This window comes from Globicephala melas, chromosome 2 (genome assembly GCF_963455315.2).
Source record: "Globicephala melas chromosome 2, mGloMel1.2, whole genome shotgun sequence".
Taxonomy (NCBI): Eukaryota; Metazoa; Chordata; class Mammalia; order Artiodactyla; family Delphinidae; genus Globicephala; species Globicephala melas.
This window is the reverse complement of record NC_083315.2, coordinates 130,898,005-130,914,693: the sequence shown is the minus strand read 5'-3', so window position 1 is coordinate 130,914,693 and position 16,689 is coordinate 130,898,005. Positions and strand designations below refer to the sequence as shown.

Below are 16,689 nucleotides of genomic sequence, written 5' to 3'. Positions count from 1 at the left end.
AACATCCCAAGGGTGGCTGCTCTATTTCAAACTCTTACACTTTTGCACAGAATGCACAAGTACCATAGGAATTACATGTACCTAAATCTGAACAAATTTTGCTCTTTTTCCAATACCCCCTCTCTAAAGCAGGAACCTCATCTGGAGTTAAAATCTGGTGTTTGTTAGCTGGGCAGTCTTCAACAGTTTACTTAGCCTCTCTATGCCTCTCTTCAAATGTTAAAAAAAAAAAAAAAGCGGGGGTGGGGGGAATAGGAAGGGAATAACTATAGTGTATAAACCATAAATTGTTTCAAGGATTAAATGAGATAATGAAACTTGAACATCCCTGACGATGGTCAAGAATCCAAAGTAGGTTGATTTTCCTTATAAGTATATGGTTGAAGAGAATATGCAAATATTTACATAATTGTTCATCTAATTATAACTAGCATGCGGGAATGGCAGCTTTTATTTTCATAAATGCCACTAGCCATATGTTTTCACATAGGCATTAAAATAGTTTCACATACACTCCAGATTTGATCTACACATTAAGAATCTTGGGAGTCTTAGGTGGGTAGGTGGGCTCCAGCTAACATGGGGCAGAGCAGGGACCTGGGTTCCGGGTCGCACTTCTGCTCTCCTGCCAGGCTCCTTTCCTCTGTGTGTGTTGGCTCTAAATGGAGAGACATTTCTGCTAAGTTAGAGTTAAGAACATTTTGCTCTTGGGTGTGAAAGCTATGTACCACTGAGTCAAGGTTTGTGTGTGTGCAACTTGGAGACATTATCCCAAGAAGAAAGATTTACTGCAGGCACCATAGTCTAGAGGGTTTTTAACCTTTCCTGGGTCCCAAATCCCTTTGAAAATTGGATAAAGTTATCCTCCCTTACACGCACTTTTACACTTACCCCCAAAATTGTATGCATCAATTTTGTGGTTTTCACAGATCCTCTAAAATCCATCTAGAGATCCTTAATGAGGCCACATAGCCGGTTTAAGAATCTCTACAGAGATTAGCATTTAATTTAAATACAACAAAGAAAGCCAGCACTCGCTTTTATATTCCCCTTAAGACCCTTAGTTTTTCAGTCCTCCAGTTTCTATCCCCCGTCCTTTTTTTTTTTTCACCTGGATTCTATCTAAAGCTGGGGAAATAAAAGCAGACTACCCAAACTCTTCAGGTTCTAGCTAAAGAACTAGTCAGGAGTGGCACAAACATTTTGGTGCAAACTGAAGACATACTTACCCATTACTTGTACTGACACCCTAATGTGCAAAGGAGGAACAAAAAGATTCAGAATGAAAATCGGACTTATGAGGCAAAGGCTTCAAAAGCCAGCCTGCCATCCCTTTGTACTGGATAACAGAGTTACCTTGCTATGTTTCATTTTTAACTCCTTCAGGGAAGGCTGGGGCCCCCTAGGTTGTTTGGCAATGACCCACTGCTCCACCAAAGATGATCTGAAACCCCTTCCGGCAACCTCACACCTGCTGCTGGCCTTCTCCATGCCAGGTCCTTGCTTCTCCTCTTCCTAACCTTATAAACCTCGCCTCCCCAGTGTTGCATAAATTTGCAGGTACCGCTGCTGGGCTTGGCAAGTAGAAACAGCAGATCCCTTGAGCCCAGGCACCTGGGGAAACAAACTCTTTTCCTTACCTGATGGGAAAACCCAGACTCTGCTGCTTGAACAACCTGTTATAGGATGGAACCGGTAGTGGAGAGGGCGGCTAGCTTAACATTTACTATCCAGATTTAATTTTTTGCGAGTATAATCCGGACTCAGGTACCCTGTGCCCCAACAAATCTAAGGGCGGGGCCGGCGCACGGGGAACTGCAGGCAGAAGGAGCAAAATTGTCTCAGGAACCGCGCTTAGGACCTACCTTCCTACCTACCTTCCTCCTTCCCTTCCCTCCTCCTTCCCCCCTTCCCTTCTTTCCTCCCTCTCTCCTTCTGCAGGAATGGCCCAGACTCTCCAAGACAAGGGGGACGACGTCTCGGGACGTCGACGTCGTCTCGGGAGCCTCTCGCGCGCTGGATGGAGGTTCCTTGCGGGCGGCTCACCCCGTGGCCCGCGCTTTCGCTGTTTATTCAAGTGTGGGTCAGATTAGCCACCTGGGGCACAAATCCTGCAAAACGAGTCTGAGAGCGGGGCGAGCTCTTGCAGGTAGGAAGGTGTAGCCGCCGAGCTAAAAATAACGCGGGCCGGGCGGTGCGGGGAGCTGGGTGGCCTCCACCCTCGCTGGGCCGACACCCCAGGACGCCTGCTGGGGCGTCCCTGCCGGCGCACCCCGCAACCTCCCGAGCCTGGGACGCGCGTCGAGGTCCTCAGGGTGGCGGCCCACGCCGGCGCCTGCTGTGACTGTGCGAGGTAAGAGGAGCCGGAGCTAGGTGCCCGCAGCCGGCCGGAGAGGAGCGGAGAGGCGCCGGGGCTGACTCGGCACTGCCGTCGTCCGCACCCCATGCTCCGGCAGCAGGAGGTGAGAGCCGGGCTCCCCGTTGCTCCGCACAGGCGGCTCGGTCCCTTCCCGCAGTTCACCCTCTCAACAGCCTTCTCCGATTTCTCTGACTCCTTGAATTTGAGTTTGTGTCATCTCTGAGCCCGGCCCTGGGGACGCAAGGGCCCGAAAAGGGCCCAACCCCGCTCACAGGCACTTCAGAAGTATCTCTGTGTCTGAGCTGGGACTCGGCTTTGGCGAGGGGTCAAGAGAGGCGCTCCTTCGGAGCCCCATTTTCTCTATTACTTTCCCGTCCCCAGCCCGATCCCCCAAGCCGGGGGCTCCCAGAAGCTGGGGGGCGGACCCTATTTCTTTCTCTGAAGATGTTACCTCTCCTTTGGACTTAGGGCACTTTTATCCTATGAAATAAGCATCTGGGGTCCCTGTCTCCCCCATCCCCATCCCCACCCCCGAGACTGATGCTTTGCAATGCCCAGTCTGAGCCTGTCAGCCAAGGAGGGGAAGAGCTGTACAAGGTGCAGATGCCTCCAGGAGCTTCTCTTCTGGCCCAGTTGTTCCTGCCCTCCTCCGCTTGAGAAAAATGTCGGGGCAGCAGCGCCTTGCCCTCTACCTTGGGTTGCACTGGTCCCCAGAGACCAGGCCTTGGTTGGTGCCGCTGCTTTTCTCTGGGAGGCCCCAGACTGGATTCCCTGAAGCCATAGGTGGGTTTCATCACTGCTGTGGCCACTGGGACTACAGATCGTGCTTCTAGCTTTGCCCTGTGCAACCCCTTGGTTATCTGAGGTGCCTAGAAACATTGTCTCTTGCTGGTAGGCTTCAAATGGTAGTCAAAGAAAACAACTGTAAAAAAGTCATTTCCAAAGAATATTTTTCGTAAACTCTTATTGAAATACAACACGAATAGAAAACTGCACAAATCTCATGTATACAACCTGATGAGTTTTCACAAAGTGAACGTTGACAAGCATTTTAAAGTGTTTGTTACATCTATGTGTAATCCCTGAGGGGATTCCAAATAATATACTTTTATTCTTGAAGAGGAACCCCCCCAAGGACCTTGATATATTTAAGCTATTTGTAAAAACATCCAAGTTTTATTTATATGATAACAATTTCTTGGATCACATACCTCTTTGGACAAACCTTTCCTTGCAAAAGACTAGATAGAAAGCTGTTAGCATGAAGTGAGGGGAGCCGGTTAGATGGTATCGCCCAGGTGACATCTGGTTGGGGAACAACTCATTTGGTACAGCCTGATGTCCAAATAGGACTCTGCTACTGCCTCCAAAACTCACCCCACAGTGACACTGCATTTTATCCAAGTCACACTGTTCATGCACAACAGCGAGAGAAAGAGAAGGATGTGTGCGCTGAGAATGAAGACATTCCAAGGTTGTAACCTTCCTGCTACCTTCCATAATAATTTGTTTCCAAACAGCATCCGTGCCATAGAATCAGGTGAGTGCAGCGGACCATTTTTTAGCAAAGGAAGCCTAAAACAGGGAGAAGCCAAATATCCTCCATTGTGTACCAATCCCATCCTCTTTGTCATAACCCTTCTTTGCAAAGGGAGGAATTTCAATATCCATGCCCTGTCTGCCATCCACATGTTAAACGTGTTAAGACATAAAAGCAGTCTTTTCATCTGTTCTCTCTGGAGTCTTCGTTAGAGTTCTCTGTCCATTTTTGGTCTGTTTTGAAGGATTAAAAAAATATATATCCCAGCAAGTAGCAAGAGAACAATGTAAGGCATAAGGAACTGAAGTAGTAGTACATTTTGTTTTATTCATGAGAAAATATTAGAAGGCAATATTATTTATCTTTGAGTGAGGTACATCAAGGGTTGACAACAGTCTCAAATGTTTGGAGAAGGAAAACTTTGCAATCAGGTTTATCTTTCTTCTGCAGACCAGAGAAAAGGAAACGGGTTTACATTTTAGCAAGAGGTACAGAGAAAAATTGTTAAAAGTGAGAGGTGTTAGGGACCAGCAAAACCAGAGATGGAAAATGCTTTGGCTCTGTCATCTAGTCTATTATTTCCTTGCGCCCAGTGGTTATGAATGTCTACTTTGACAGGTATTAGTTATCTTCGCAGAGGTGTGTTCCTGGGTCAGATCTGTACCGATAGATCATAATGAATGTTAACTCAATGAATGCAGATTCACGTAAACAGCCTTTATTCAGTCAATGCCTGAGATATGTGCAGGACCAATGGTTACAAAATCAATGTGAGATATAGCCCTTTCCTTTAAAAAGTTTATCACTAACTGTAAATAAAACTCAATACCACCTCTGCACAATAATAACAGCTAATATTTATTGAGCACTTATGTACCTGCCATTTTATTACATTAACTCATTTAATGCTTATAAGAACATTATGAACTAGAAATTGTTATTCTCAGATCGTAAATGAGGAAACCAAGACTCTGGAGGTTAAGCCACTTGACCACGATTTTAACGAATAGACAGTATATCGTTTCTTGATCTTGGGGCCTGAGAAAGACCTATGAGGAATCTGGTCCATTCTCATATTTTACAATGAGGAAACAGACCCAGCAGAGGGAAGCAGCCTCTTACTCAAGATCACAGCCTTTTCCCAGGGAAGGTCACATAAGTCTTGCCCTAAGGTGGGCTCTGTAATAAGAGCAGGAGGAGATAAGCTAATGGGTCTTGATTTTGTTCTGTCTTCCAAGGACCAGGAAGATACCCTGAAATTCTCTGTAACAGAAGGATGGAGCTGCAGCTGGTGTCTTGGCCTTGGGAAAGCCTCCAGGGCAAGCCGTGTTTAGTCAGAAACTATGGCCATGGGTTTCCAGCCCTCTGCAGGCCCAGCTCTCAGCATGTGGAGCTGAAGACAAACTGAGCTGGTCTGAATTTTGGGGCCACCACCTACTGGCTCCGTGACCTTGAGCAACTTACACAACCTCTCTAAATTTCAGATTCTCATCTGTAAAGCTGAAATTTTATGAGGGCTGTCATGAGGGCTAGACAGCAAATATGAGATAAATGGTAAATATTAATAAGAGAAAAGCAAATGCCTTCAGAGATCCCTTATAATTCCAATTCCAATTTATCTGTCTTACTGCTTCTCAAAAGTCAGCAATGATGCTGGGAATTTCTTCCAAGTACCCCTCCATAGCTTCAACAGACAATCGGCAAAGAAGGTTTGAAGACCTGATGTGGTTTTTAATCAAGGACCTGAAGCAAGGACTACTACACCTATAGGATTAAAAATCTTTTCACTTGCAAAAACCTATCAGGTGTGTTTGGAGGTAGTAATGCTATAATTACCGCATTTAACAGTTTATAGAGCACAAGCCAAGCATATTCCTTGCCTGTTTAATAATGTCTAGGTGTCAGCCTTTCAGTGGTATCAGCACTGAAAATATAAGGGAAATGACTTTTAAAACAGTAGTTCTCAAACTTTAGTGTACTCAGAATCATCAGGGAACCTTGTGACATACGTAGATTTCTGGATCCGCATCTCAGGCAGCCAGGCCAGGTAGTCTGCATTCTTATCAGCACCTGCAGGCTTGTTCTGAAGCTTTTGGTCCCCAGAACATACACTGAGAAAGGCTGTTCTAAGGGCTCACTGTCCACCTACTCTTTCCTGATGCTCTCCAGGGAATGCCCAACAAATGAACGCCCTTTATGCAGCAGTAGCAGCAGAGCAGCCGTAGTTGCCCTTGAATGATGATGGATTTCTCCTCCTAATCTATATGTTTTAAGGGTACAGTTTCATTTGATCCATCCATATTACGTTCTACAAAAACATCAAGATTCCTAAGTAAACTTGAGATGGTGAAAAGACTGGATTGATTGCCCTCACCACCTCTCATCTCTAGGCTGGGATCGATTTAGCTCTTTAACCAACAAGTGATTTGTTCTTTGGTATGAGAGAAAGGAAAACAACAACAACGAAAACAAACAAACAAACAAAAAACAAAAAGAGGAGTAAAGGGATTTGATAATGATGGTTTGCACCCATCTAAAATGTGGGCTAGAAATAAAGCTGTCCCAGGAGAGCTGAAGCTGAGTTCTCTCAACACACATCTAAAGATTCATATCAGGGTCTCAACCAGGTATGTCAGGTGGCTTAATTAGAAACTCCTAGACTATGAGTTTCATAGACACATGGGTGGCCCAATGGCCACTTTAGTATCTGGGCTTCAGCAAAATGAGATAATAGCTATCATCCAAAAACATTTGGGTTTTAAAAAAGAAAAAAAACCTATTATCTGGTGCTACAAAATGAAATAAAGCCCTGCTTTTAAGCACAGCATATCACTGTTGCTTTCGAGTTTAAATATTAAGGAACACATTTTGTTAATGATTAAAACAGTAGTGATTGATTTAGGGGGCTTGGTAAACATTTAATCTGTCCTTATTCCTTACAGAAGGAGCACACTGCTTAGGGCCCTAGGATGGACATTAGGTAATGATTGAATGGAGTTTTAATTTTGTGTTATTATTAATAGTTAATGTAATTTTGATTATGTTGGAAGCTGGAGGTATATTGTCAGTCATCCTTTCAGGGTGGTGGTACTGCCCTGTCCTGCTTAATCAGAGGTTCTTAGAGGAGGTGGGCTCAGAAGTGATTTAAATGAAAGAAGGTTGATGTTTAATATAATAAACTTTCAATTAAACATTTAAATCATTTTCAAATTGAAAAGGGTCATGGAAATTATCTGGCCTAATTCTTTCATTATGCAGATGAGAAAACTGAGACCCTAGAGAATTAAAGGACTTGCCCAAAGCCATTCAGCTTGTCTCCCTTGTTTGATGTATTATTAGGCTAAAAGACTTCACAGGCCTAACTTGGAAAAGATGGCAGGAGACCTTGGCTCTGCTCTCACAGTTGTTTCTCTGATCTCAAGCACTTCCCACCCTTCGTAACCTGTGTTCCACACAGGAAGTAATTCCTGTTTTATAAATATTGGAGGTGTGTGAAGGTAGTTTTTACAGAAGAGCTACCTTGGACCAGTACCTTTTTAAGTAAAGACTTAAATGCCCTGCTTGAGACAGTGAAGTGTAATATCTATCCCAGGGAAAGAAATCCAGCACAGAAAATGCTCCATCCTTTGGTATTCCCCCAGCTACCTGGAGCTCAGGGCAGTGACCCTCAGCCCTGCCCTGCAGCTGAAGTAGCTCAGGACTCGAGAGCAGAGGCTGTGACTTACTTCAGGGCTCTGGGCAAGTCCCTTTAACGTGGCTGTCCTTCCCCTTCAGTGTTTGTAAAACAGAGAGATGATGCTGATATCTTCCTCGTTGCTCCGTCTGTTTGGGAAGGTTTATAAAGCCACACATTCCCCCTCCCTGCTAATACGATTACTAGCACTTTCTTGTAGGAAAGGCCCAACTCCTCATCTTCTTTCTTCCTTTAAAAACAGACCAAAGGGTATATTGTCTTGTGTCCTTGTGGCCAAAAAGGTTGTTGCTTCTGTGGTTGTTACCTTCTTAGAATGTCAGTTTGCTGATGTTAAGGATTCCTAGGTGCACCACAAATCAACAACATCAAAAATCAACAACAATAATAACAAAAATAACTGCCTTGTTGGTTCTTGGAAGTTATGAGTTACAAACAGACTTTTCCAATTATAAAAACGTTGCCCCAGCCTGTCTCCAAGCCTCCTCTGTCCTCAAAAGGGTGAGGTCTGGAGGGGCAGGGGGAAGTAGACTGTTTATTAGGGCTGACTTTCTGAGGGTCACCAAGGCTTTCCACAAGAAGCATTTTAAAAAATGCTTTGGAAGGAAAGTCATCTCTCAATAGCCAAAGAGGTACCTGGTACCTCTTTTAAGCACACAGCTCTGAGCACAGCCTGTTTCTCAACGTTTGGAAATCCTTTAACAGTTTATGGAAGGCCTCCCTTTAAACCCATCCAACAGCTCCCTTCTCCATAACCTGATTTTTGAGGTGTTTCATTATCTCTAATTACTCGGATGAATGGTGATTACTCAGTGTTTTAATCATCGGTTTGGGCAGTAGCTACTCTAAACTCAGAGAAGCCCAGACTACCCTGGGTATTTTTGGAAGGTACTGGGACTAGTCGATGCATGCATTCTAGTACCTCTGCACGTGGTCACCAGGTGAGCCCCGAACGCTTCCCGGAGCTGGAGGCAGCGGCGTCCCAGCCTGGGCAGCAGCTGCTGACTCGGGCGCTGCCCGGGTTTCCGGGACCAGGGCCGGCGAGGCGAGGCCCGGCGGCGGGATGGGAGGATGTGGGCGGGGCTCCCATCCCAGAAAGGGAGGCGAGCGAGGGAGGAGGGAAGAAGGGAGGGGCTGCCGGGGAAGAGGAGGAGGAAGGAAAGAAAGAAAGAGAGAGAGAGAGGGAAAGAGGAGGAAGAAGATGCGGGAGGGCAGAGGAGGAGGGAGGGAGGGAGGAAAGGGGAGCGCAGCTCGGCCCGGAAACTAGGTGAGTTTGGCATCAGAGCCGAGGGACAGGAGCCTGCGACGCCGCTGCAGATCAGGGCTGAGTATCTCGCCTCTCTCCCTGATGGGATTCCCGTCCACGCCGTCTCGAGCCTGCTGCGTCCCAGTCCTCAGCCCTCGCCCAGGTTCACTGCAGCTGTTCAGAGGTCCCCAGGAGCTGCTGCTTGCGAGCCTGCTACTGCAGGGATCTATGGTGAGCAAGGCTACCTGGCGAGGGGCGGGGGGGGGGGGAAGGGCTGAGGTGCATCCTTGGGGGGAGAAGTAGGGGGCTCTGGCTGTGTCGAGGCAAAAGGTGCTCCCTTCCCCCCCCCCCCCACGCCGGTGGTGGTGCTAGAGGTAGGGATGCTTGCGCTGAAAGTCACTTCCATATATGCCACTGCCTCTACCCGGACCACTTTCTCCGTCCGTTGGCCCCAGGCGATTTCCACGTTTGGTAGGTTCGGGGCAGGAGAAGAGCGGAGACGAGAATCCTTTAGTTGGAGGTCGTTGGGAAAGACCGTGGGGTCTTGAGCCGAACACGTCGCTCGTGGACTAGCATTTGCGACTTCCCAGCGGGAAGGGCCAGGAGAGAAAGGGGAGAGGTGGCTCTGAGGTCCGGAGAAAGTGAGGGAACTGAGGGGCGTCGAGGTGGAGAGAGAACACCTAACCAGGGCTAGTTCCGCGGTGGTGAGCGCGGTTCTCCTGCTTCTGGAGCGTGCGCGCCGCGGGAGGGCTGCGTCTAGGGGAGTGTCACCCGACCCGGCCCCCAGCCGGCGAATGCCCCTGAAAGCTGGCGAACCGCTGCTGCCCAACGCGCCTCCCGCACGAGCTATTCTCGTGGACTTGCAGCATCCAAGGAGCTGCTCCTCTATCATTTCACGGTGTAGGGTCTGTAGGGACGACGGCCGGGATGCTAGCCGCCCCGGAAACGCAGGTTCCTGCGGTGTCGTGTCCTTTGGAGAGTTGCTGGCGAGATGCACGGCGGACGCGTGGCTCTTACTGGCCCTCCCGGCTCAGAGCCGACGGGAAACTGTCCCGGGATTCGCGGGTCCCTGTGGACCCCTCCCTCCCCGCGGGAGCTGCGCCCGCGACCTTAGAGGCTTCCCGGGCACCATTTGGTGAATGGTTTGTGAGGATAGCGGTTTGTGAGGATCGCGTTTTGTGGGCTGAAGGCTTTGTGAGACGTTAAAACCCCCGGACATTGACTTGGTAAACTGAGGCCACCTCTGAAGAAACTTTGGCGTTGGGCGAAAACTCGGGCAAGGAAGTAAAGGACGAGTTGCATCCCCGCCCCTCAAGAAAGAGTTCTGGAGACGAAAGTGCTTTTCGGCTTTTATCTTTTTAATTAAGAAAACTGGGGGAGAAAAATGTGATTAGAGATGAATCCTTATGAATCCGAAGTTGAAACACAACCCGCTCTTCCCCCGGCCTCTGGGTTTTAGCGCAGCGCGCGCTCCCGCCGCACCCTGGGAGATTCCTAGGGCCAGAGGATTGTCGGCGGACTGCGGGCGCTCGCGCCTTCCGCTGTCCCTTCGCCCGCGGGGACCGACCCTTCTCCGTGTGCTTTTCCCACTTCTGGAGCTCCTCCCACGGGGCATCTTGAAGGTTCTGGGCGTCTCAATAAAACTCTTTGCTCTTCCCAACCCTTTCGCAGTCAGCCCCAGCGGTGGCGCGGGAGCGGGAAAACCTAAAGCCGCTCAAAAAGCGGCGCGGCTCTCGCCGGGCGTGGACCGTCGCGCAGGGGCGCCCGCGGCCTCCACACCCCGGCTAGCGCGCTGTCGGGCGGCGCCGGGCAGCCGCGGCCGCAGGGAGGGTTAAGCGCTTTAAAAGAGGAGTCCTTTACAACTCTTCCTCCAAGCCTTCCCGAGAGTGCCCCCAAGAAGAAAGCCAAGTTTGTGGGGGAGAGTGAGGTCGGCAGCCTGAGCCCTCGAGCTCTGAAGCGACCCAAGGCAGGAACTGGGAACAGCCTCAGGAAAGGGCGGCCGGGTGCCGTGCGCTTTGCAGCGGGAGTCGTGGGACTCGGGACCCCGGGGCAGGCCAGGCTGACTCAGAGTTGCGTGGGTCAGGTTTTTGAAAAGGCCCCCGTGCTGAGCGACCCACGCGTGCAGCATCTTCGGTTAGGACATCCCAGTAATTCCTTGAGCTGTGGGCTGGTAAAATTCTTGAAGAAATATTTGCTGCGACTCTGCAGCTGGTGCAAAGGAGGAAGGGGGTGGGGGAGGAAGTGGCGGGGGAGGAGTAGTAGTTTAAAAAAGACAAGCTGGGAAGAGAGAGAAAGAGAGAGACGCAGACGCAGAGGTCGAGCGCAGGCCGAAAGCTGTTCACGGTTTTCTCGACTCCTGGGAATGCGGTGGGATTTCCTTTCTGCGCCGGGTCGGGAGTTGTAAAACCTCCGCTACATTGAGACCTGAAAAATGCGATGCGCCCTTTCTGCGGAGACGCTTCTTTTCGCGTCTGCCCTGAGCTGTGCGCTTCGGCGTCCGCCCCTCTGCCTTTAATGGCCCACCGACCACTTTCTTCGGAGATTTGCTTTGCTTGGCAGGGATCGCCGAGGTGCGGAGTTTCTCTCCGTAAAGGAACCGGAGGAAAGAGCCTAGCGGCGGCTCCCTCACCACTTTCCCACACCGATTACCGCCTAAACGTCTCCCGCCCCGGCCCCGCGTGACAGGGTCCGCCGCTTTTGGCTGGGAGCTAAAGTGGCTGCCCACTTCTTCTGAACATTCGCAAGCGTTCGCCAGGGGGTGACTAGCTGTCACTGGGAGCAATATTTGGCCTCTCGGAGACCCTGGGGAGGAAGTGGGGTGCGCGCGGCGCGTGTGTCTGTGTGTCCCTCAGCACTTTCCTTTTTAAATGACTCTCGGTGGTGGCTTTCAGCGGCTGAGACTCCGCTGCCCCCAATCCCGGCCCCACTTGAGCTGGGTTCGGGCTGAAAGGCGCAGCCCTTACGGTGCCCCCCAGATCCTCGGCTTCAGGCCGCTGGCGCGAGGGCCCAGCCCGACGCACCGAAGGCTACAGGTAGAGGCGAGGACCACGTCCTCCGCGCGGTGCACCCGGGGACCGGCCGAGGGCTCCGCAGAACGCCACCCGGAGCTCCTCCCGGACCGCTTGAGGTTTGGGGCTGCTGGCGCGGAGGCTGGCCTCTCCAGGAGGGGGCGGGGCCGCGGGCGGGCGGGGATTGGGGGGTGGGGAGACGGGGGCGGGCGCGCGGGCCCTTTCACAGCCCGCCTCGGGGAGGGCGGGCTCCTCCGTGCGTGGGGCGGGGCCTCTGCGTTCACGTGACGCCTAGGGGCTGGAAGAAAAACAGAGTCTGTCTGCGCCAGAGTCTCATTATATTCAAATATTCATTTTAGGAGCCATTCCGTAGTGCCATCCAGAGCAACGCACTGCCGCAGCTCCTCTGAGCATTTCCAGCAAGTTTGTTCAAGATTGGCTGTCAAGAATCATGGACTGTTATTATATGCCTTGTTTTCTGTCAGTGAGTAGACACCTCTTCCTTCCCTCCTCCCGGGAATTCACTCTGCCCTCCCCACCCGTGCTCGCCTTGTGTCCCTCCCGTCGGACCTTCCTTCCACACTCTGCTTTCTGGCAGCGCTGTCGCTTTCTTCTAGGCCGGGCAGCCACTGCGCTCCGAGCCCACCGGTTCTATTTAAAGTGCTCCTTGCTCCCACTCGCTCTCTCTGATCCGTGCGTTGCAAGAAAGGGAAGCGAGAGGGGGCTAAACAGATGGAAGGTCCTCAGCCGGGGGGGGGGGGCTAAGGGCCCCCCTCCCCACATAACTGGAGAGCACCCAGTGCCCCTGTGGCGAGTTCCTAGCTGCTTGTCAAAACTCACAGAGGTCGCTCTCGGACTCATCCCCTCCCACACACCCTTCCCCGGGAGTGAGCGAGAGGGCGCGATCAGATGCTTCTTGCTGGGCATTTCAAACTCATCAGCCACAGTAAAATAAACCCTCCAGCCATTCGGTCCGCCCCCAGACCCTGCCTCCCCCGTGTCTTCACCCTGCTCCTGCTTCTCTGCTTTCCCTCCCTCCTGCTCCGAACCAGCTGGAAGTGGTGGAAGTCGGGCTCTGGCTCGGAGGGCGGAGGAAGAAGGGGGGTGGAGGGAGAGGGGGAGAGAGGCTGAAGGTCTGAAGTGGAGAGGAGAGCGATGGCATTTTAATTCTCCCTCCCCCACCCTTCTTTACCTTCTCAATGTTAACTGTTTATCCTTGAAGAAGCCAAGCTGAGATCATGGCTCAGATAGCAGTTGGGACAAAAAAAGATTAACAGGATGGAGGCTATCTGATTTGGGGTTATTTGACTGTAAACAAGTTAGACCAAGTAATTACAGGGCAATTCCTACTTTCAGGCCGTGCATGGCTGCAGCTGGTGGTAAGGGGTGTGTGTGAGGGCGAAGACACAAACTTGATCTTTCTGACCTGTTTTACATCTTGACCCTCTAGCTCTAGCCCTATGTGCGTATGCAGAGACATCTCTATTTCTCTCTAGTTATCGGTGTTTATTTATTCTTTAACCTTCCACCTCCTCCCCCTCCCCAGAGACACCATGATTCCTGGTAACCGAATGCTGATGGTCGTTTTATTATGCCAAGTCCTGCTAGGAGGCGCGAGCCATGCTAGTTTGATACCTGAGACGGGGAAGAAAAAAGTCGCCGAGATTCAGGGCCACGCGGGAGGACGCCGCTCAGGGCAGAGTCATGAGCTCCTTCGGGACTTCGAGGCCACACTTCTGCAGATGTTCGGGCTGCGCCGCCGCCCGCAGCCTAGCAAGAGCACGGTCGTCCCGGATTACATGCGGGATCTTTACCGGCTTCAGTCTGGGGAGGAGGAGGGGGAGCAGATCCACAGCATCGGTCTGGAGTATCCCGAGCGCCCCGCCAGTCGCGCCAACACCGTGAGGAGCTTCCACCACGAAGGTCAGTCCCTGCACCGAGTCTGGGCTGGGGAGGGCCGGTAGGGCTGCCTGGTGGGACAGTGGAAGCTCCAGGGGAGAGGGGTTCCGGTTACCTCAGAGCCCCAGATCCAGGAGGCTGGGGGACAGAGCTGCTTGCTTTCTGGAGTTTTCAGAGTTGTGGCTGAATTTATTTTTTGGAGACAGAAGGGAGGGGTTGGGGAGAAGGGGAATGACACCACTCAGACGTGGGCTAGCCCCGGCCGTGTGTTTTTGCTATATCAAAGCCTTTTATGCCAGGGTTTCTGACTTTTTTTTTTTTCTGTTTTTCAAAGCACCTACTGAATTTAATATTACAGCTGTGTGTTTGTCAGGTTTATTCAATAGGGGCCTTGTAATCCGATCTGAATGTTTCCTAGCGGATGTTTCTTTTCCAAAGTAAATCTGAGTTATTAATCCACCAGCATCATTACTGTGTTGGAATTTATTTTCCTCTCTGTAACATGATCAACAAGGCATGCTCTGTGCTTCCAAGATCGCTGGGGAAATGTTTGGTAACATACTCGAAAGTGGAAGAGGCAGAAGGTGGTTGTGTGCATGTTCCCTCCTGCCTCTGCTCTGTTGGCCCCTCTTTTTCTTTACAACCACTTGTAAAGCAAACTGTGTACACAAAGCCAAGAGGGCTTTAAAAGGGAAGTCTGATGGTGGTGGAGTAAGGAGTTAACACATGGAAATTATTAGACGTATAAAGGAGATTGGGAGATTCTGTCTTTGGTGCTTGCTGAATGCTAGCTAGGCTTCGCTGGTTTGCTAGCTGCGCCATTTATCTGCTCCTTCAGATTAAACGGTATGCTTGTTTCCCCCAAATAGGCTTCCACTATATAAGCAGAGTTCATCACCCATCACCCGACTCTTAGCTATTTCTTGATTTTTCAGCCTCTGAAATAGCTCATGTGCTTTTTTTTTTTTTCCCCTTTTTCTTTTCCTCCCTGACTGTGCCTAGAACATCTGGAGAACATCCCAGGGACCAGCGAAAACTCTGCTTTTCGTTTCCTCTTTAACCTCAGCAGCATCCCAGAGAACGAGGTGATCTCGTCCGCAGAGCTTCGACTCTTCCGGGAGCAGGTGGACCAGGGCCCTGACTGGGAGCAGGGCTTTCATCGTATAAACATTTATGAGGTTATGAAGCCCCCGGCAGAAGTGGTGCCCGGGCACCTCATCACACGACTACTGGACACAAGACTGGTCCACCACAATGTGACACGGTGGGAAACTTTTGATGTGAGCCCTGCAGTCCTTCGCTGGACCCGGGAGAAGCAGCCCAATTATGGGCTGGCCATTGAGGTGACCCACCTCCATCAGACACGGACCCGCCAGGGCCAGCATGTCAGGATTAGCCGATCGTTACCTCAAGGGAGTGGGGATTGGGCCCAGCTCCGGCCTCTGCTGGTCACCTTTGGCCATGATGGCCGGGGACATGCCTTGACCCGACGCCGGAGGGCCAAGCGTAGCCCCAAGCATCACCCACAGAGGGCCCGGAAGAAGAATAAGAACTGCCGGCGCCACTCGCTCTATGTGGACTTCAGCGATGTGGGCTGGAATGACTGGATTGTGGCCCCACCAGGCTACCAGGCCTTCTACTGCCATGGAGACTGCCCCTTTCCACTGGCCGACCACCTCAACTCAACCAACCATGCCATTGTGCAGACCCTGGTCAACTCTGTCAATTCCAGTATCCCCAAAGCCTGTTGTGTTCCCACCGAACTGAGCGCCATCTCCATGCTGTACTTGGATGAGTATGACAAGGTGGTACTGAAAAATTATCAGGAGATGGTAGTAGAGGGCTGTGGGTGCCGCTGAGATCAGGCCTTCCTTGGGGACACACATACACACACACACACACACACACACACACGTTCCATCCACTACTCACCCACACACTACACAGACTGCTTCCTTATAGCTGGACTTTTATCTTAAAAAAAAAAAAAAAAAGAAAGGAAAAAAAAATCTAAACATTCACCTTGACCTTATTTATGACTTTATGTGCAAATGTTTTGACCATATTGATCATATATTTTGACAAAATATATTTATAACTACGTATTAAAAGAAAAAATAAAATGAGTCATTATTTTAAAGGTAAACCATGTTCTTTTTCTCTTAAATCCTTTCTCTCCCTTCGCCCCATCTCTTTTGGATGAGATTTTTTTCTGTTAAGGTGGGGCTGGGGGCACTGTGGAAGTCAGAGTGTGGTAACTGGAGGTGGTTAAGTTGGAAAGACAGGAAGTAAACTGATGGTGGAGGATGGTAATTGCCAGGATGAATTGTTTTCCATTTTTATTTAATGTTAACAAGGACAAGGACGCGGCATCCTCTCCCATCTGGATGACACATGCCTTGGAGAAACAGTGGGATGAAAGGAGTAGGCCAGATTAAAGACTCAGTTTGGGGCTCTTTGTACATCCTCTGTTTTCGCTCACCTGTTAGAGGTGTGTCCCAGCAAAGTGTGATGGCTAAGAGTCTCAACTCTAGGGAAATGCTTCCCACCTCTGCTTTTATGATACCCAGGGCATCTCCGGTTATTACAGGCACCAATGTTGTATTTTCAAACCAAAACTAATTTGCACACTCACATATTAACGTGTGTATGTGTGTTTTAAGCAGGAGTTTTTTGAGGTTTTTTTTTTTTTTGAGAAGTGGGTTTTATCCAATAAAATAAATAATCTGCCTTACTTTCAAAAAGTTTGGTGACCACTATTTTGATATACCACATGGTAGAAATTCTCCAGTGTTTCTGGACTTTTCCCACCTTGTCTCCTATTCCCCAGGTGAAGGCTTTCATTGAATTCAAAATTCCAAGAGATTGAGCTGGGTTTGGGGGGTGGGAATGAGGTCAGATACTGAAGGGTCAGAATTTCCAAGTGGGCACTGTGAAAGCATCCCA

At 50.1% G+C, this 16,689-nt stretch overlaps 1 protein-coding gene across 3 annotated transcripts; it reads left to right on the top strand.

Annotated features, from left to right (window-relative positions):
* The first annotated feature begins 2,087 nt into the window (after nt 1-2,087).
* BMP4 (bone morphogenetic protein 4) lies at nt 2,088-15,759 on the top strand. Of its 3 annotated transcripts, none has more exons than XM_030855013.3 (4): nt 2,088-2,149; nt 12,204-12,328; nt 13,391-13,767; nt 14,746-15,759. In XM_030855013.3, the coding sequence occupies exons 3-4, from the start codon at nt 13,398-13,400 to the stop codon at nt 15,600-15,602; spliced, it is 1,227 nt and encodes a 408-aa protein (XP_030710873.1). In that variant the 5' UTR covers nt 2,088-2,149; nt 12,204-12,328; nt 13,391-13,397; the 3' UTR covers nt 15,603-15,759. The 3 variants fall into 3 exon arrangements, with proteins under 3 accessions (XP_030710873.1, XP_069901160.1, XP_069901159.1); XM_070045059.1 differs by lacking the exon at nt 2,088-2,149 and adding an exon at nt 8,946-9,067 and having other exon boundaries at nt 13,444-13,767; XM_070045058.1 differs by lacking the exon at nt 2,088-2,149 and having other exon boundaries at nt 12,092-12,328.
* The last annotated feature ends 930 nt before the right edge of the window (nt 15,760-16,689 follow it).